This window comes from Pseudophryne corroboree, chromosome 5 (assembly GCF_028390025.1).
Source record: "Pseudophryne corroboree isolate aPseCor3 chromosome 5, aPseCor3.hap2, whole genome shotgun sequence".
Classification (NCBI taxonomy): Eukaryota; Metazoa; Chordata; class Amphibia; order Anura; family Myobatrachidae; genus Pseudophryne; species Pseudophryne corroboree.
The window spans coordinates 73,860,372-73,880,366 of NC_086448.1; the positions used below are offsets into that span (position 1 = coordinate 73,860,372).

Consider the following 19,995-nt stretch of genomic DNA (forward strand, 5'->3'; position numbering starts at 1 on the left):
TTACTGTACATGTGTAAGCAGAATGCTCATTGTATTGTACAGAGGCCACTAGAATGCTTTTTATTGTACACAGATCACACTAGAATGCCCACTGAATTGTTGAATGGTCATTAGTAAGCTCTCTGTATTGCTTCCTGACAATTTGATCACCCCTTCTGACAATATGGGCCACCAAAAACTTAAGACCACTTTAAGTTCCAGAGCTGCCAATGACACTGAGCACTGATACACAGCAGACAAATCAACCATTAGAACGGTGCCAGAGGATTGATATACAATACAGGTTGAGTATCCCTTATCCAAATATTCCGAAATACGGAATATTCCGAAATACGGACTTTTTTGAGTGAGAGTGAGATAGTGAAACCTTTGTTTTTTGATGGCTCAATGTACACAAACTTTGTTTAATACACAAAGTTATTTTATTGTATTAAATGACCTTCAGGCTGTGTGTATAAGGTGTATATGAAACATAAATGAATTGTGTGAATGTAGACACACTTTGTTTAATGCACAAAGTTATAAAAAATATTGGCTATAATGACCTTCAGGCTGTGTGTATAAGGTGTATATGTAACATACATGCATTCTGTGCTTAGATTTAGGTCCCATCACCATGATATCTCATTATGGTATGCAATTATTCCAAAATACGGAAAAATCCGATATCCAAAATACCTCTGGTCCCAAGCATTTTGGATAAGGGATACTCAACCTGTATATCTCCCAGAGTGCAGGAGTCCAAAATATTTGATCCCTCCCATTCTGGTAATTGGTGGGAGCTTACTATTGAAAACATACATTTTACAGGTAAAGTCAACTTAAATGTGTGTTTAGCTGGGCGTTTCCTGGAAAATCCCACTTTCTGTCTTGTAGTTTAATAGAAAGGTCTGTTCTCTAATTCGATTAGAATATCACATCTCAGCTTACATACTAATCATTTCTGCTTGCTTTAGGGTTTGAAATTCCCTGGCTTCGTAAGCTTTGCCCCTGACAAACCTGGAGAAATATTTCTGATAGATCTGAATGATGAAAACCTTCAACCGTCTCCACTACGTATCAGCAGAGGTTTCGACGTTTCTTCATTTAACCCTCATGGACTCAGCACGTACATTGATGAGAAGGGTAAGTCATTAGCCGTGTCTAGGTCATCTCCCATATACCATGCGCTCATTCATTGCTAATAGCAACTTATTTTTGTCATCAATGACATATGATGCCCAGGAATGCTTGGCTGCTGTGTTAGGGGATGTATTTATGTCACGCCATCAGTTATGGACAATGCAGTGTCGTGTCTATAATGGATGTAGGATGTGTGTTGCACACTGGCTCCTGGGTCCAGGGGTTCCCACACTGCACACCCTGCACCCATTTTGTATACTCTCTTTGGAGTCTCATGTCGATGCTACACAAGTCTCCGGGAAAATGGTGCTGCCGCCATTTTCCTACAGGTTTAAAGATACGCAGTAGAGTTTTCTCCGGATGCTCTGGTTTTTTCCCGCCATCTATAAACATACGGGTAGGTTAATTGGATTCTTACCAATCATAATTAACCCTACTGTTCATGCGGCTGGAAATATAGATTGTAAGCTCCATTGTACAGCACTGCAGAATATGTGTGTGCTATATAAATAACTGATAATAAATAATAAACATTGGGCCAGATGTGGAGATGGACGCTAGTGCCACCGCTGCTGTGAACGTGTACGCAGCGCCCGTGAGAAAATATGCAAATGTGTCATCCAGCGGGATTTGTGTACAACCATGAAGCATCGGATGCAGATCAGTCGATTATCTGGGTAATGATATGGTTACTCAGAATGGCTTCCGTAAACCTGAGATGCCGGGGCATTGAGTGCATCTGAGCGCTATTGTGAGTACTGCACCAGCAGGGGTGCTAAGGGGATGGGGGGGGGGGGTTATTAATTACCTGGGCTTGGTTTATCTGGGGAAGGAGGGATGCCCCTCTCCTCACTGCCACACACATGCTATTTTTAACGAGTGGGCATAGCCATGCTCTTGTGTTTGGCCGTGCCCCATCTAGCCCCTGGCCGCACAAGGCCTGCAGTATTTCTCAGTGGCCAAGTGCAAAGGTGCAGTTATTGCCCCCGTCAAACAGAGGATGGAGGTGAATAATTGTCTAGCCCATTGCTTCACATTAGAGATCTCTTTCATACCGAGAATTGTGCCAAGTTCAGTGGCACATATAGACCACTTCCCGGCCTTTACATATATACTTTTCTCGTCACATAGTGGCATTAACCAGAATTATACAAGGAGTGTGCTTCAAGCAGGCTTGGACTGGCCCACAGGGGTACAGGGGAAACCACCGGTGGGTCCCACAGCATGGGGGGCCCACCTCCTGCTCTAAGGATCAGGTTCTAGACTGTGCACTTGAATTATACATTATACATTTTCTACAGTGCATTGCTGTTATTAATCTGGAACATTATCATGCATGCAGCAGCTGAATTTACTGTATATATTTATGAATGGGCCCAGACGTTGCACTCTCTAATGGTTAGTCAAACCAATGAGGTGGCAGGCCACACCCGCTCAGCGGACTGGCCACACCCCTACACATGGGCCCCTACCACTGCATTTCCCCGGTGGGCCCTACATGCCCCAGTCCGACACTGGCTTCAAGTGCCATCCAACCTATAGCATTCATCACACCACCCAGAGCAGTAAGAACAGAAGTACATAACCATGGTGCTATGTAGGGTTTCCTAAGAAACTTTCCACCAGGTAGAGGCCAAAGAGACAGGTGCTGGGACATACTATAGATGGGAACAGCAAGAAACATATTTCTTATAACCTCTCAGAGTTTATAAACACCCGACAGTTCCACGGCAGCAGCGATGTATGTAGGGTCAGATTAACAATGGGGTGGATGGAGCTGCAGCTGCAGACCTCCATATAAAAATAGGCCCACAATCATAAGTGATAAAATTGTGGGGATGATTTAACAACGAGTGATATTCTTGTTATGATTTACGAATGATACGTTGTGCTCCATCAATTAGCTCCTGTAATTTTCTTAGGAACCGATTGGCTGGAGCACAATTTATAATTCGTAACGAGTGATAATAAGAATATACCCCGTTAAATCTGCCCCTATGTTTCTAGTTTTCCCCAATTTTTGGAAATTTTTCTATTTTTTTTATGTCTCTAGATAGTGTAGAGGATGTACAAACCGATATGGCTTTGGCCACACCCACAGTACTGGCCACAGCTCCACCCCTTCTCAGTGTAGGCCCTTTAACTTTTTCAGCCCCGGGCCCATGTGACCCTTTATCCAGCCATGGATGTATGAAGTATCTCCAGGCTACAGTTTATTGGTCTTTTTACTGCACCTACAGTAAGTACTCCATCTGTATAAAACCATCAAATTGTGATGTTTCATACTTCACCCTGCAGGGTTTATTTTCTGTTTACAGTTTTCCATTGCATCTAAGCAGGGTCATGAGGCACTCAGGACCCCAGGCTCCCCCTGGAGAGTCTCCTAAAGCTTTCAGTATTCAGGCTGCATGGCTGAAGGGGAGAGGTGGTGAATTGATACAGCTAGTTGGGATATTTCTTACATGTTGCTCCGCCTCCCAGAAGTGTTGCACTATGGGGGGAGGGGGGGCGGGCACATATAACATGTGCAGAGAAAGTTAGATTTGGGTGGGGTGTGTTCAATCTAAAATCTAAATTGGAGTATAAAAATAAAGCAGCCAGTATTTACCCTGCACAGAAACAATATAACCCACCCAACTCTAACTCTCTGCACATGTTATATCTGCTCCCCCTGCAGCGCACATAGGGGGTCATTCCGAGTTGATCGCTCGCTAGCTAGTTTTAGGAGCCGTGCAAACGCTATGCCGCTGCCCAGGGCTGCCATCAGAAATTGTGGGGCCCGGACTGACAAAATAGGCAGGGCCCCCCCCTCCAATTTTTTTAATATATATATATATATATATATATATATATATATATATATATATATATATGTATTTATGAACCAGAGAAATGTCCGGCACTCCAATAAATTATACACCAGGGAGATGAGCCACACTCGAAGACTTGTAAATGAGATTCCGACGTTTTATGTCTATTTACGACATTTTATCAAGGATAAAAAAAATGTCGTAAATAGACATGAAACGTCGAAATCTCATCCTAGCTGTTTGACTCTTTGTCCTCGCCGGTGATTCATTAACTTTACAAGTCTGTGAGTGCGGCTCATCTCCCTGGTGTGTGTGTATATATATATATATATATATATATATCCAAAAAATGGTCGCACTCACATCTTCAAAGGAGACAACGACTGGGGTGATCACTCCAGAATGCAAAGGCATTCAAATTATAGAACAGACAGTAGAGGCACTCTCCAGAATTCATAAAGATGCAAAAAGGTGAATTTATTTATACGTTACACAATACACTCGAATGGTATTCCTTGATATGTCCTCAAGCGCTTTCGGCCCACAGAGGGCCTTCCTCAGGAGGCAGTATGTAATAATTCCATCAGAACATAAGACCAAACACAGGGTCTACCCGGATATCCAGCAGTAAGCTGGGTTATGCCTGACAGGCTCTATATACACCAGTGATCAATTAGAATTTGGCGCTAAACACGCCCCTAATATGACCTCATATCAAATGCGACATAATTATACAAACTAACATCTAAAGCAATCAGTACAAAATAAATACCAAAATTTCCCAACCAAGAAGGGGTAATGCAGGACACACTTATACTTAGCGGCCAGGCTCCATGTGACACAAGTGGGCAAAGCCCGTCCGTTGTAAACACTAATAGCGGACATTCCCCGTCCACAGCTGCTGAGTACAGACGGACCGCAGTGACGTGCGTAACTAGGCAACAAGCCGCACTTCCTGTCTGTGAAACGCACGTGTCACAAAGACGGAAGTAAAGCTGGAACGCATATCGGAACTCTCTTAGACAGAATAAAGACATCCAGTCTGTCAAATCCAAGTAAATTCTGAATTAATTCACTCCAATACGGAATCTATATTAAATAACATGGGACCTAGCCAGTTTAGTGTGTACCTCATTCCCCGGTGTAAAGAGCCAATCAGCTGCAGTTAAAAACCCCAAAGTTAAAGATAATAAACACACAATATACAAACCATAAGGGAATATACAAAAAATACACAAAAGAATTTAGTATTGATCAGACCATACAATGGGTACCCACTATTGCTGTATTATCTCTATGCAAAACTTGATATATAAATAAATAAATAGGATACCTCTTCATACAAAGATGAAGAAAATCTTATGATCCAATTAGTGGGTAACCCCAGTCGACCAATATTAAATCAAAAAAAACAAAAGAAACAGCCTTAGCTATAAAATATCATAATCACCACATATCCAGACAATAAAAATTCCTACATATGTATATACATATACCTATAGGTGTCGGTCAGAGCATATCACTACCCCTAATCAAAGATTTTTTTCTCATTTTCAAGTTTACCTGTTGGGATATCTTGAGCCGTATGAGTGGGCTCTACGGCAGTTATCTCTTTCCCCAATTTTAACAATTTTAATTATGTTTATGGTCTAATTTTGCTTTTTTTGATGTTTTGTGTATTTATATACACTTTTTTTGTAGGTGTCGGTCAGAAGATTCAGTGTCGTCCCATAGTATGCTCAGGCTCTTTGCTTTGAGATATGTGATTGTATTTTGTCTGTAAAAGATCTAGGTGTTTTGGGGCTATACTTCAGAGTCTAGTCCCCTTAGCCACCATATGTTGTTAGGTTATTGAGAATGACCCAATCAGGTACTCCTTCTTTTGATGAAGGCCTCCTTTTAGCAGCTGAAAATCAAGTAGTTTCATTAACAGATGATGACGCAGAAAAAGTGTATTTTGATCACCTTGAATTTAAATCATTACCTGCTGAGAAGTCCATTGATTTATTCCATAGAATTACTCGTTTGAAACGTCGGGAGGTTGAGCTTACGCTCCATGGCCAGTTCCTTTCAGAATATCACCGCTCCAAAAAAATACCACGAGGATTTCGGGTGAGCAATACTCCCACCATTGGTAGAACCAACGCTGCTTTTTGCACCAAATGGTGTGGAGTATTAAATAAGTGCTCACTCGATCTCATCTTATTAGTTATTGAAGAGGTTGGTTTGGAGTTGGTGAAAATTCGTGAAGAAATTGTCAAATTTGAAAAAACCCATCACCAGACTTTGAAATCGGATAAAACCGATACCTGGTGTGAAAAGATTCAAACACAGGTTGATACGTTTAAAGACGAATTGGTAACATTTAAAAGGAAAAAGCTACAGGCGGTGAATCATGACTATGCTACCCATCAGGTATACAGATGGTTAACGGGTGGAACAGGTAATTCTAGACGGTTTAGACAAAATAGACCTTTCCGTAATAGATACCAACCGGGTGCAGACTCATCGACATCCCACTCAGCTTCAGATTCAGATTCCCTGGGATCTAGACCTCCAAGTGGTTTTTTAGGCAGAGGCAGACCGGTGGCGGCAGCAAAAAACCGAGTAGAAATAGAAGACCCCACCCAAGAAGAGGCGGTTTTAAAGAGAAGCGGGAGAAGGAAGAAAGTTTAACCAATATTTTTAATCTCTCTGATTATAATCTCACTACTAATGAGACCTCCCTCTTGGCTCTCGGTTTATCTTTTGTGCCAACAGCCAGACATGATGACTTTAACCTGGCAGTCGACCAATATAAATTTGGCCGGAAGCTAAGGTTGAGAGAGTTTTTCAGTGACAAAACAGGGAATCTTGAGATAGGGACAACTAGATCTGCTGTTCTGAAGAAACCTAGTAGCTTTGATCCACCGACCTGTAGCGCTAGCATACGGACGTTCCTGAGAATGACTGAGAACGATTTCAATAACATGCCTGATAGAACATTTGGGAATCTGACGCCTGAGCAACGCAAGGCTCTGAATGATCTACGTAACAATGATAGTATCGTCATCAGGCCCGCCGATAAAGGTGGGGCCGTAGTCATTCAGAATTTTCAGAGCTATGATGCTGAGGTCAGGCGCCAGTTATCCGATGTGAATACTTATACTAAATGTGATACCAATCCGATGCCATTTATTAAAAAGAAGGTTGACTCTCTGGTTGATAGATCGGTCAGCCAGGGGTGGCTGACTGAACAGATATCCCTTTTTTTGAAGGTTGAACAGCCCATCTGTCCTATACTATACACTCTACCCAAGATTCATAAGTCCTTGATCAGCCCCCCGGGAAGGCCGATTATATCAGCCAGAGGGTCTCTCTTACAACCATTAGCGATGTTTGTAGACTCTTTTTTACAGGAACTGACCCCATTTATCCCTAGCTACTTAAAAGACACTGGGGATTTCCTTATTAAAATCATGGAACTTGGTGACCTAGACGAAGGAACTCTGTTGGCGACACTTGATGTGTCATCATTATATACTATAATTCCCCATGATCTGGGTCTTGAAGCAGTAAGGGAGCTACTTATTACAGTAGGGACTTTGTCAATCCCCATTGAGGGGTTATTGGAATTCTTGGAATTGATTTTGCTGAATAATCATTTCATGTACCAAAATGATTATTTCATACAGTGCTCAGGAACTGCTATGGGTTCCAATGTGGCCCCTATCTATGCAGGCATTTTTATGCATCAATATGAGATGATTAATATCTTACCTACATATGGCAGTAAAATCATTTATTATAAGCGTTTTATAGACGATATATTTATGCTATGGGACGGCACTGAGTTTGAATTTAACTGTATGTTGGAACACTTAAACAGTTTAGAATCCACAGTACGCTTCACTGGTCAGATTAGTGGGGATTCTATCAATTTTTTGGACCTCACAATCTTTCGTAAGGGGAATAAATTAGGAACCACCCTATTCAGAAAGGAGACGGATCGGAATACGATCTTACACGCAACAAGTAACCACCCACCGGCATTAAAATCAAGCTTACCCATCTCCCAGTTCATGCGGGTATTGAGGAACAATACTGATCCAGTAAAAGCTGAAACACAGATTCTGGAGATGAAGAGCCGCTTTTTGGAAAGGGGGTACAAAAAGAGTACTATTGATACCTGCTTGATGAGGGCACGAACAAAATGCATAAGGTCTGCACCACCGAAGGAGGCACGTATGATATACGTTACACAATTTGATGGTAAATCCACCAACATTGGATCATCATTAAGACGACATTGGCCAATATTGAAGTCTGACCCTAAATTAAAGGGACTGTTTGAACAACCGCCCATGATGGCATACAGACGTGGCCGTAGTCTGAAACAGCTCCTCATGCACCCAGCGAAGCGACTCACCAAGGAAGAAAGTGGTTGGCTGCAACCACAAAAGAAGGGTTGTGTAAAATGTCTTGGATGCGTGACATGTCGTTCCATGTTGGCTGGAGATAAATTTCCGCATCCCCGAAGTGGGAAAATGATTAATATTAGATTTCGGCTGCATTGCCGACTCGATCATGTAATTTACATGCTCCTCTGCCCTTGTGGCCTCCCCTATGTGGGAATGACCACATGCACCTTTAGGGAGAGGATGGCGAACCATCGGAGTTCAATTCACAAGGCATTGTTGACAGGACAGACTGACAAACCGGTGGCCCAACATTTCCTTACATTAGGACATCAAGTGGCGTCCTTGAAGTGCCGGATCATTGACTGGGTTCCGGTTCCTAAGAGGGGTGGGGATCGATCACTCCTATTAAAGAAGTTGGAAGCGAGGTGGATCCACAGACTGGGTTCAGTGTCCCCCTATGGACTTAATGAATCTAACCCTCTTAATTTTTTTCTACGTTGACTATGGTGGATATAGATTGTGCAATAGCACTTTTGATACATATCTTCCCGTATAGATGTTTGTTTTAAAAAAAAAAAAATATCTTTGATTAGGGGTAGTGATATGCTCTGACCGACACCTATAGGTATATGTATATACATATGTAGGAATTTTTATTGTCTGGATATGTGGTGATTATGATATTTTATAGCTAAGGCTGTTTCTTTTGTTTTTTTTGATTTAATATTGGTCGACTGGGGTTACCCACTAATTGGATCATAAGATTTTCTTCATCTTTGTATGAAGAGGTATCCTATTTATTTATTTATATATCAAGTTTTGCATAGAGATAATACAGCAATAGTGGGTACCCATTGTATGGTCTGATCAATACTAAATTCTTTTGTGTATTTTTTGTATATTCCCTTATGGTTTGTATATTGTGTGTTTATTATCTTTAACTTTGGGGTTTTTAACTGCAGCTGATTGGCTCTTTACACCGGGGAATGAGGTACACACTAAACTGGCTAGGTCCCATGTTATTTAATATAGATTCCGTATTGGAGTGAATTAATTCAGAATTTACTTGGATTTGACAGACTGGATGTCTTTATTCTGTCTAAGAGAGTTCCGATATGCGTTCCAGCTTTACTTCCGTCTTTGTGACACGTGCGTTTCACAGACAGGAAGTGCGGCTTGTTGCCTAGTTACGCACGTCACTGCGGTCCGTCTGTACTCAGCAGCTGTGGACGGGGAATGTCCGCTATTAGTGTTTACAACGGACGGGCTTTGCCCACTTGTGTCACATGGAGCCTGGCCGCTAAGTATAAGTGTGTCCTGCATTACCCCTTCTTGGTTGGGAAATTTTGGTATTTATTTTGTACTGATTGCTTTAGATGTTAGTTTGTATAATTATGTCGCATTTGATATGAGGTCATATTAGGGGCGTGTTTAGCGCCAAATTCTAATTGATCACTGGTGTATATAGAGCCTGTCAGGCATAACCCAGCTTACTGCTGGATATCCGGGTAGACCCTGTGTTTGGTCTTATGTTCTGATGGAATTATTACATACTGCCTCCTGAGGAAGGCCCTCTGTGGGCCGAAAGCGCTTGAGGACATATCAAGGAATACCATTCGAGTGTATTGTGTAACGTATAAATAAATTCACCTTTTTGCATCTTTATGAATTCTGGAGAGTGCCTCTACTGTCTGTTCTATATATATATATATATATATATATATTAGAGATGAGCGGGTTCGGTTCCTCTGAATCCGAACCCGCCCGAACTTCAGGTTTTTTACACGGGTCCGAGCAGGCTCGGATCTTCACGCCTTGCTCGGCTAACCCGAGCGCGCCCGAACGTCATCATCACGCTGTCGGATTCTCGCGAGGCTCGGATTCTATCGCGAGACTCGGATTCTATATAAGGAGCCGCGCGTCGCCGCCATTTTCACACGTGCATTGAGAGTGTCAAAGTCAGAAAAATATCTCTATGCACACTACCATATTTGCACCTCACACAGGTCCGTGCTGCGCATGCGTACGCTCTCCCGTACGTGCGCATACTCACAGTCGCGGGCACCCGCAGGCGCATGGTATGCGTATTTACGGTAGAGTTTATGCGATCATAGCGTGCGACTCAATCATTACATATTTTCACTAATAATGTATTTTGTAGATCATGGTCCCTTTGATAGATTCTGAAAGTTTGGTTAATATAGAATGTTTATGAACAGAGGAATCCCTCTTTGTTTGATACGAAGGGTCAGACAGGAGTAATACAGTGGTGTTTAGTATCCATCGGAAGAATATTTAATTAGAAATATTCCGGTGTTGGTTTGAAGCAGATCAATCGCTCGTGCGAATAGTTATGGACATAAGAAGTTTATGAACATTTACTTTATTTGCACTTTATTACCCATGCGGCGGGAAACCCAGTTTCCCTCCCACCTGAGCAGTTGGAAATAGTCACAGCCCACCTGTATGAATCAACCTATGACCTTTTGTTATAATGCGAAGCCGAATTCCTGTGTCCAATGAACAATGAGATTGTAGGGACCATTGAATAGTATTGTGTGTGGGGCATAAATAGCGGGCCGACCATATCCAACTTCACTCTCTTCAACGGTTCTCATTGCTGATAATCGGGAGCTGGATATCGAGGCGCATGCGATCGTTCCCCTTGTGCGTAAGTTCTCTCCGTAATCATATTGTCTTACTGTGAGCCATCTCTCTCTCTCTCTCTCTCTACTCTTTCTCTCGTATTTTCCTTTAATTGTATTGTATTGTATTTCCTGTGTAGTTTATCTGGTTAGTTGGTTTATGTTATATTGTAGTGTATCATTTGTACTGTGATTCCTTTTGCAAGTATAATAGTCATAATACACATAATAGGTTTCGGACCCTAAGCCCAGGTATCTGTGTATTCTTTATAGTGTTAAGTATTCCCTGAGCATCGGTGACGCTCAAGCAGCTTTGTAGTTAATCAGGTTACACAAGGTTGCACTTACACTTTATCTCTACATTAAGGTTTGCTGTGTATTTCATTACTAAAGGTATAGATATAAAGGTTTAACGTTGTGAGCGTCTGCATCGCTGGTGATCTCCTCGTGGTCCCGAGCGCCGCTACGCTATAGCGAATCATTACGATAAGTCAACAGCCAATAGTCTGCCTGCCTGCGGTCACTTGGCCGTGAGTGAACGTGACGCCTGAGCGTCTCGATCACGGCTAAGCGATCGATACGCAACTTGCGTACCCTTACGGTACTTCTCACGTAGATAGCGTACAGTGTTCTTAGACCTCATAAAGGGATAAGTAACGATAAATATTTAGCTTTATCAATTGGCGGCTCGTCCTGTCCTTCACATATCTGCACTAGGTAGATCAGCAGACATTATCCCTCAGCAAAGGGCGGGAGGTTGTCTCGTAGTGCTGACGGGATAAGCGTCTGCTTCGCTTAGATAAAAGAGTGCTGAAGGAATCCGGGAACCGGAGGTAAGAACAAAACGCTAGTGTCTTTTAAAACTGTATTTTTCTGTCTTGCGTACACACGCACGCACACATATATATCTGCATTTCTTTTTCTTTTTCATTTTCGTATATCACTCTCCTGTCTGCCAGTTTTATAGTCGATAGAAGTGCTAAAAAAAGATTTGCCGTTATTTCATAGTTTAAGAGTAAAGGTAATATAGTTAAAAGATAGACAAACACACAGTTTTGCCTGGGAGATAAGGTGAAGTCAGTGTGTTGTGTGGTAGATGACCAGGGATCATCTACATTGATAAAAATATAAATTGTGTTACGGTGGATCTTTGCTTTGCGTACACGTGTCCCTAACAAAAGACTTGTGTACGCAATCCAAAGGCAGACGCACGCAGCGTACATTACGCAACGGAGCGTCCGGTTACGCCCACGTAGCTCAAGTCACGATAAGTTGATTTTTAACGCAACGCGGTAAGTAACGCAACGCGATAAGTAACGCAAAGCGGTAAATAGCGCCACAGGCGATAAATAACGCAAGTCTATTTTTGGAAATCCAAAATTTAAATTAACAGATCCTGCTCCTAATTGGTAACACAGCTGGGCTAAAGAAAAAAAAATTTCTGCGCAGAAATAGAAATAGAAGCAAAAGTGTACATGTGATGAGTGAGTGTTTTTGTATTACATAAGTTTATATAACTTAGAGGTTGAACCAAAAAAAGAAATCGAGTACTCGTGAAGGGACATACGTGTAAGTGACGTGCACGGTGGCTAGGGAGGCATCCTTGGTTAAACATAATATTTGAGCATTAGAGTATAGCGGACCAGTACAGTAACAAGACCAGGAGGTCGTACAGAACAAGACCAGGAGGTCATAGTAGACCAGCAGGTCCAGGTACAGTAAACAGGGAAGTCCGCTATACAGTTTAGAGGCACAACACCAAAAGAAGGGTTGGTGCAAGACCCATATAGGCCGTACAAGCTCTGGCTGAAGGAATTCGCAGTCGTAAGTTTCGATTCCATTAGTCTTTCCGTACATAAGCTTAGTTGTTTGTGTACTGAACGACTGGACCGCACGTAAGTGTGTGCAGTAGTTAGTAATCTGACCTAATACCATTAGAGTAAAGGGGTCACAAACGCTATTTGTACATTCTGACGTGATTTGTGTAATTTTTTATTTTTACGAAGGGAAGTTCGCTGGTCACTCAGGAACTATCTAACAACCCCACCTTTACTGGAAAGAGTAAGTGTTCTGCGGATAACCCTCGCATGTTCCAGTAAACAGAAGGTTTTTATAGGTGCCCTGTGTCGAGTACGCCAGCACCATATCGGTGTGATCAGGTCGTATTGGTCGGCGTGGGCGAGTGAGTGGGGTACTCGGTAAACCGCCACCGTCGGCCTATTGTGAACAATCTGGTTTTCTGTAAGGGTTCGCTGAAGACCTTGATATAGAGATCAGAGGTAGAGCAAGCAACGCCTGCAGAGTTATGGGGGCCAGTTGTTCAGGTAGGGGGCGATCAACCTCGGTTCGGGTTGATTCAGTGGTCCGACCAATTGGGTCGGCCAGGTATATCATGTGTGAGAAATATGGAAGTCACACAGAGGTTTTATGTGATGAATGGGAGAGAATGACTGTACAAGACCGGGAGAAATTCCCAAGAATAGGTAGCTTCAGCCCAGAGGTGTTACAAAATTTAAGGAGGAGGATATGTCTCATAAAATCAACAAAGAGACAAATCAAACATTATGATTATTTGCAGTTATGGCAACAGGAAAGTGAATTACAAAGAGATTTAATTGACTTTTCTGACTCTTATCTTGAGAGGAGAGACATGGCAACAGGGAGGATTGTGGTTGCGGAGAGAAGCACAAGGTTGAACAATAAAAACGCTCTTAGCAACTGTAGTATAGATTATAAGAATAAGTGTAATAAATGTAACAATGATTATTGTAATGTTGTTGAATGTACAACTATTAACCTATGCAAGTTGCACCCCATGTCAAACTTCCCTCAGGAATACAAACAAGAAAGTGAGCCCAGAACAATGTCGGCACCTCTTCCAGAAGCCATCCTACAAGACATCCAGGTGGACACGATCAAATCGGTAAAGGCAATAATCAAACCCCCTAACGGAGGGTCAGGTGAGGTCGTGTCCACAGGTACGTACAATGTTTTATATCACGCACCAACAGATGAACCACAAGACCAACTCAACAAAAGCCCCACACCACTGCGAAAAATTCAAATATGAAAGTCTGTTATAACTGCCAGGAGGAAGGTCATTATGCAAGAGATTGCAGGCCTAGAAGCACACACAAGGTATATGCACCCCCTAGACAACAACATAACCATGATATCCAAGGAAGCAGGGAGGTACAGGGAAAGCGGTTGATGGTGATGAGCATCCAAGCGTTTGAGGAGGCATCAATTCAGCCAAGACCCCAGTTCACTGACACTTGGAGAAAGCCAAGGGTTTGTTACCATTGTAGAAGAGAAGGGCATTACGCCAGCAACTGTAATAACCCACATAAAGTTAGACCCCCTAGACCAAGAAATGAACAAAATCACAACACACACAATTATAATCAAGGATCATATAGTAAGGATTTTGAGCCACACCCATGATAAGTAGTCAAGAAAGGTGATCATTAGGACTGGAGGTAAGCCTGAGGTAACGGTTAATAAATTGGGAGGTCATTCACTGAAGACACAGGAATGACCAGGTGAAACGTTGTAAATGTATTTGTGAAGAAAAATGTTTTTCTCTCTCTCTCTCTATCCCCATCTTTGACGATTATTGGTAAGAATTCACACATTGCATATCCACTTGGTCCTTGCAGAAGTCTACCAAACCCCAGCATGACCTCCGCCACAATGTATTTCTGGCCAGATACAGACAGTGGAGTAATGCAGGTGCTGGTGGGGAGGGACTGCTCAAGGAGACCATTAGACACGTAGATATGACAGCCTGATAATCTGACAATGTTTTTCTAATGCTAACAATGTTTTCTTAATGTTGACAATGTTTTAAAAATGCTTTGTTTCTCTTTTCCTATTGATGGTTAATGTCGAGTTATGTAATATATATATGCATATGAATTGTTCTCTATCTCTTTTGTTTTTTTTTTTGTTTTCTCTCTCTTCTCACTCATGTTTTCATGGTTTAAAGATGGTATGTCACCCCTCAGTTGGACCAATGGTAATGCCAGATTTTTGCTCCTTACAGAAAGATCGCCGGTTAGGAAGGAATATTGCATCACCAGAATGTTCGTTTGGAAGACTGAGAGACAGCACCTTTGAGAGGACAGCAGAACAAGAAGAACAACAAGACGAGAGAACTTATTATCGTAACAAGTTCTCTCCCCCTCAAACTGTTTTCTTATACCCCCTCTACAAATTTCTTCTTTTCTCCTCCTGTAAGATGGACTTGCCCCAAGAGACTGTGATATGGATTTTCCTGTTGACCATGATGTTGACCAGAGCAGTCTGTTTCGGTGAGAGTACCAGCGAGGTCGAGAAAGGATCCAGAAAGGTCCTGATGACTGAGACGGAGGTGTAAATTTCCAATAGCAACCCAATCACCAAGCAAAGGCGAGTACCGGGCACGATCTAACAACCATGTTATTTGTAAACAATTGTGAAGGATTGTTAGTTCAAAAAGAAAATTGTATCTGTAGGCTCTGTGACAATCTGGTAGAGGATGGATGCATAAAGAAATGCCAATCCAGTTTTAATATCCATATGGACCGGCATCCATTGAGTGACTATCACTCCTTAGTGGGTAGTGTGTTAAATAAAACAGATTGTTGGGTATGCTCTCAAGTACCTCAGGGTCATAGTAAATCAGGGCTAGTACCATTTCCTTTAACGGTAGGGGAGGTACTTGAGCTAAAGGGTGGGAGACCGGTGGACAGGAGGTTTAATATCTCCAGCCCTCCTAGTTTGAAGCTCCACCAATACCATGTGGATAGGTCCCTATTATGTTTTAACATCTCCAATCCCAGAAAGCCGGGAAATTGGGAAGTATCATGGAGTAACCACACCATGACCTTTTCACATAGAGCAGATAGAATGCCTACAGATACAGAGCTTGTACGCCACATAGCCAGTAGAGGAAAATCTTTCCGGTATAGATACACCCTAGGAAATAGGATTACTAGAGTTGGAGAAGTATCACCAGGATACTGTGCACATATCGTACAACCTGATACGTGCATTAAGCAGATGGAAGAATTAGGGCTAGGAGATTTCACCTGGAAGGTGTGTAATATGGTAATGTTTTTCTCCGTCCCATATGTTCTCCCCGATGATGCATATTTCATATGCGGGAGAAAGGCGTACAAGTGGCTTGCCCCAAACTCTGAAGGATTGTGTTATATTGGAAGAGTATTGCCTGAAGTAATGACTGTAACTCATGATAAAATGAAAGACATACACCGTGGTGCCCAAGCTCCTTATACTCACACTCATTACGAGCACCTCGTTAAAAGACAACTGTCAGAAAGGTTAGAGCATCCGGCCTCTGATCTGATCCATGAATCCACCGGGATTCAGGTTCTGGTGGCGTTAGATTTCACTCGCACCGCTCGAGAAGTGATGAATTATAGATACATTTCCGCACTCGCCAATTTGTTAGATAATATCACTGAAATGTATGATGACACGTTTAGATACACTGGAAGAGAACTTCAAGCTTATAAAACAGAACTGGTACAGCATAGAATGGTTCTTAATTACCTCACAGCAGTGACAGGCGGATATTGTGTTACATTGGCAACACAGTACGGCGTGAAGTGTTGCACGTATATCACGAATAGCACCGAGGATCCGGTAGAGGTCATAGACCAAAAGATGGACGATATTCTCCAATTAAAGTGGGAATTTCGCCGAAAACACAATCTCACTCTTGCTGCTGTAGGTAATGAGCTGACTGGTTGGGTGTCATGGTTGAACCCGCGAAACTGGTTCTCCGGTTTGGGAGACTGGGCTCAAGGAGTCATAATGGATGTTGGGAAGTTTCTACTATGTATCTTAGGTGTCGTTATATCGATTGGATTGATATTTAGATGCGGGCAGGCTTTAATAAGGTGCAAACAAAGTACCAGAGTGATGAGTTTGAGGAGTGAGGAAACTGTAATTAACCTGGATTTGATTTATGACCCAATGATAGAAACAATAATGTGATGAAAATGCGATTTCTACGGTCCGTTTCTTTCACCTGTTTTTCTGGTTTTTCTCCAAGATAACAAGACCCCCTTGGACGAGGAAGTTGATGAGACGCTATACAGACAACGGATAGACCAAAGAAGAAGTTTTGACCACTTGAGATATGGACACTTGATGAACTTTGCCATGGATCCCCAGTTTCCCTAGAATTCTTAAAATTACGCTAGCCCAACATTTTTTGTAAATCTAATGGCATTGACAAAGCTTATTGCTCACGCCTAATGAGCAAAACAGCGCAAAGAAGACGACTTTCAACTGATACCGAACAAAACTTCAACCGACAGATGTACATTAACCTGACATAGAATACCACCGCATTTACCGTAATTATGTCTTTTCTTCATTTCTACAACCCTCAGGTAATGACACACATAGTATAGGGAATACAGGCACAGATATCAGCAATCACATATTCCCCCATTCATGTATCATCAACTAAAATGTGCTCCCCATTTTGTTCAAAATCCGAAAAGAGCTCGGTAAAGTTTGACAGCCCATCCACAGACCTGTACCACGGGATAAGAAGGAATTCAAATGTATACTTCGCAATACCTCGAAGCTTGATTTACAACACGTACGGCACGATGATACATGACCCCCCAAACATGGACTCATACACACATGCTTCTGCTATCACACTAGGTCATACCCTCTTCACACCTACTCCTCTCTCCTCCCTCACCCAACCATGGAAATGAATTAACCCCTGACATATATTTTTCTCCTTTTGAAATGTTTTAGAAGGTGGCAGTTATTATTGACTGCCAAAGGGTGGACTGTCAAAGTCAGAAAAATATCTCTATGCACACTACCATATTTGCACCTCACACAGGTCCGTGCTGCGCATGCGTACGCTCTCCCGTACGTGCGCATACTCACAGTCGCGGGCACCCGCAGGCGCATGGTATGCGTATTTACGGTAGAGTTTATGCGATCATAGCGTGCGACTCAATCATTACATATTTTCACTAATAATGTATTTTGTAGATCATGGTCCCTTTGATAGATTCTGAAAGTTTGGTTAATATAGAATGTTTATGAACAGAGGAATCCCTCTTTGTTTGATACGAAGGGTCAGACAGGAGTAATACAGTGGTGTTTAGTATCCATCGGAAGAATATTTAATTAGAAATATTCCGGTGTTGGTTTGAAGCAGATCAATCGCTCGTGCGAATAGTTATGGACATAAGAAGTTTATGAACATTTACTTTATTTGCACTTTATTACCCATGCGGCGGGAAACCCAGTTTCCCTCCCACCTGAGCAGTTGGAAATAGTCACAGCCCACCTGTATGAATCAACCTATGACCTTTTGTTATAATGCGAAGCCGAATTCCTGTGTCCAATGAACAATGAGATTGTAGGGACCATTGAATTGTATTGTGTGTGGGACATAAATAGCGGGCCGACCATATCCAACTTCACTCTCTTCAACGGTTCTCATTGCTGATAATCGGGAGCTGGATATCGAGGCGCATGCGATCGTTCCCCTTGTGCGTAAGTTCTCTCCGTAATCATATTGTCTTACTGTGAGCCATCTCTCTCTCTCTCTCTCTCTACTCTTTCTCTCGTATTTTCCTTTAATTGTATTGTATTGTATTGTATTTCCTGTGTAGTTTATCTGGTTAGTTGGTTTATGTTATATTGTAGTGTATCATTTGTACTGTGATTCCCTTTGCAAGTATAATAGTCATAATACACATAATAGGTTTCGGACCCTAAGCCCAGGTATCTGTGTATTCTTTATAGTGTTAAGTATTCCCTGAGCATCGGTGACGCTCAAGCAGCTTTGTAGTTAATCAGGTTACACAAGGTTGCACTTACACTTTATCTCTACATTAAGGTTTGCTGTGTATTTCATTACTAAAGGTATAGATATAAAGGTTTAACGTTGTGAGCGTCTGCATCGCTGGTGATCTCCTCGTGGTCCCGAGCGCCGCTACGCTATAGCGAATCATTACGATAAGTCAACAGCCAATAGTCTGCCTGCCTGCGGTCACTTGGCCGTGAGTGAACGTGACGCCTGAGCGTCTCGATCACGGCTACGCGATCGATACGCAACTTGCGTACCCTTACGGTACTTCTCACGTAGATAGCGTACAGTGTTCTTAGACCTCATAAAGGGATAAGTAACGATAAATATTTAGCTTTATCAAGAGTCATAGGGAGAGGACGTGGCTGGCGTCCTCTCCGTTTAGAGAAGAGAGAGACACAGTATTTTGGGGAGCATTATTAGGAGGAGTACTACTATACTGTATACTACTATACTACTTGCTGAAGTGATATTTATAGATTAGATAGTGTGACTGTAAGTGTATTATCTGACTTGTGGGGGAGACACTGACAGTGGGGAGCAGTTAGAGTCTGAGAGCAGGACTCAGGAGTACATATAACGTACAGTGCACACTTTTGCTGCCAGAGTCAGTGCCACACTGCCATTGTTGTGACCACACTGACCACCAGTATAATAATATATTTTGTGATTGTCTGCTTAGGCCTCGGAGTACTAGTTGCAAGTTGCAACGTGACCTGAAGTGACCACCAGTTTAATAATCAATCACCACCAGTTTAATATATATATATATATATATATAATATATATATATATATAATATTGTATACCACCTACCCGTGGTTTTTTTTTTTTCATTCTTCTTTATACATACTACTATAGTAGCTTACTGTAGCAGTCTGTGGTGCTGTGCTGACCTGACAGTGTCCAGCAGGTCCGTCATCAGTCATTACATAATAAATATATATAGTACCTGTCCGGCTGCAGTACTAGTGATATTATATTGATTTCATCTCATTATCAATAATTTATCATCCAGTCTAGACTCTATATTAGCAGCAGACACAGTACGTTAGTCCACGGCTGTAGCTACCTCTGTGTCGGCACTCGGCAGTCCATCCATAATTGTATACCACCTACCCGTGGTTTTTTTTTTTTTTCTTTCTTCTTTGTACATACTA

At 42.1% G+C, this 19,995-nt stretch overlaps 1 protein-coding gene across 1 annotated transcript in view; it reads left to right on the top strand.

Annotated features, from left to right (window-relative positions):
* LOC134928789 (serum paraoxonase/arylesterase 2-like) overlaps positions 1-19,995 on the top strand; it is a 106,444-nt gene that overhangs the window by 49,946 nt on the left and 36,503 nt on the right. Inside the window, exon 4 of the mRNA XM_063924783.1 lies at positions 957-1,125. Within this exon, the coding sequence (XP_063780853.1) occupies positions 957-1,125 (169 nt within the window). The remainder of the gene's footprint in view (positions 1-956; positions 1,126-19,995) is intronic.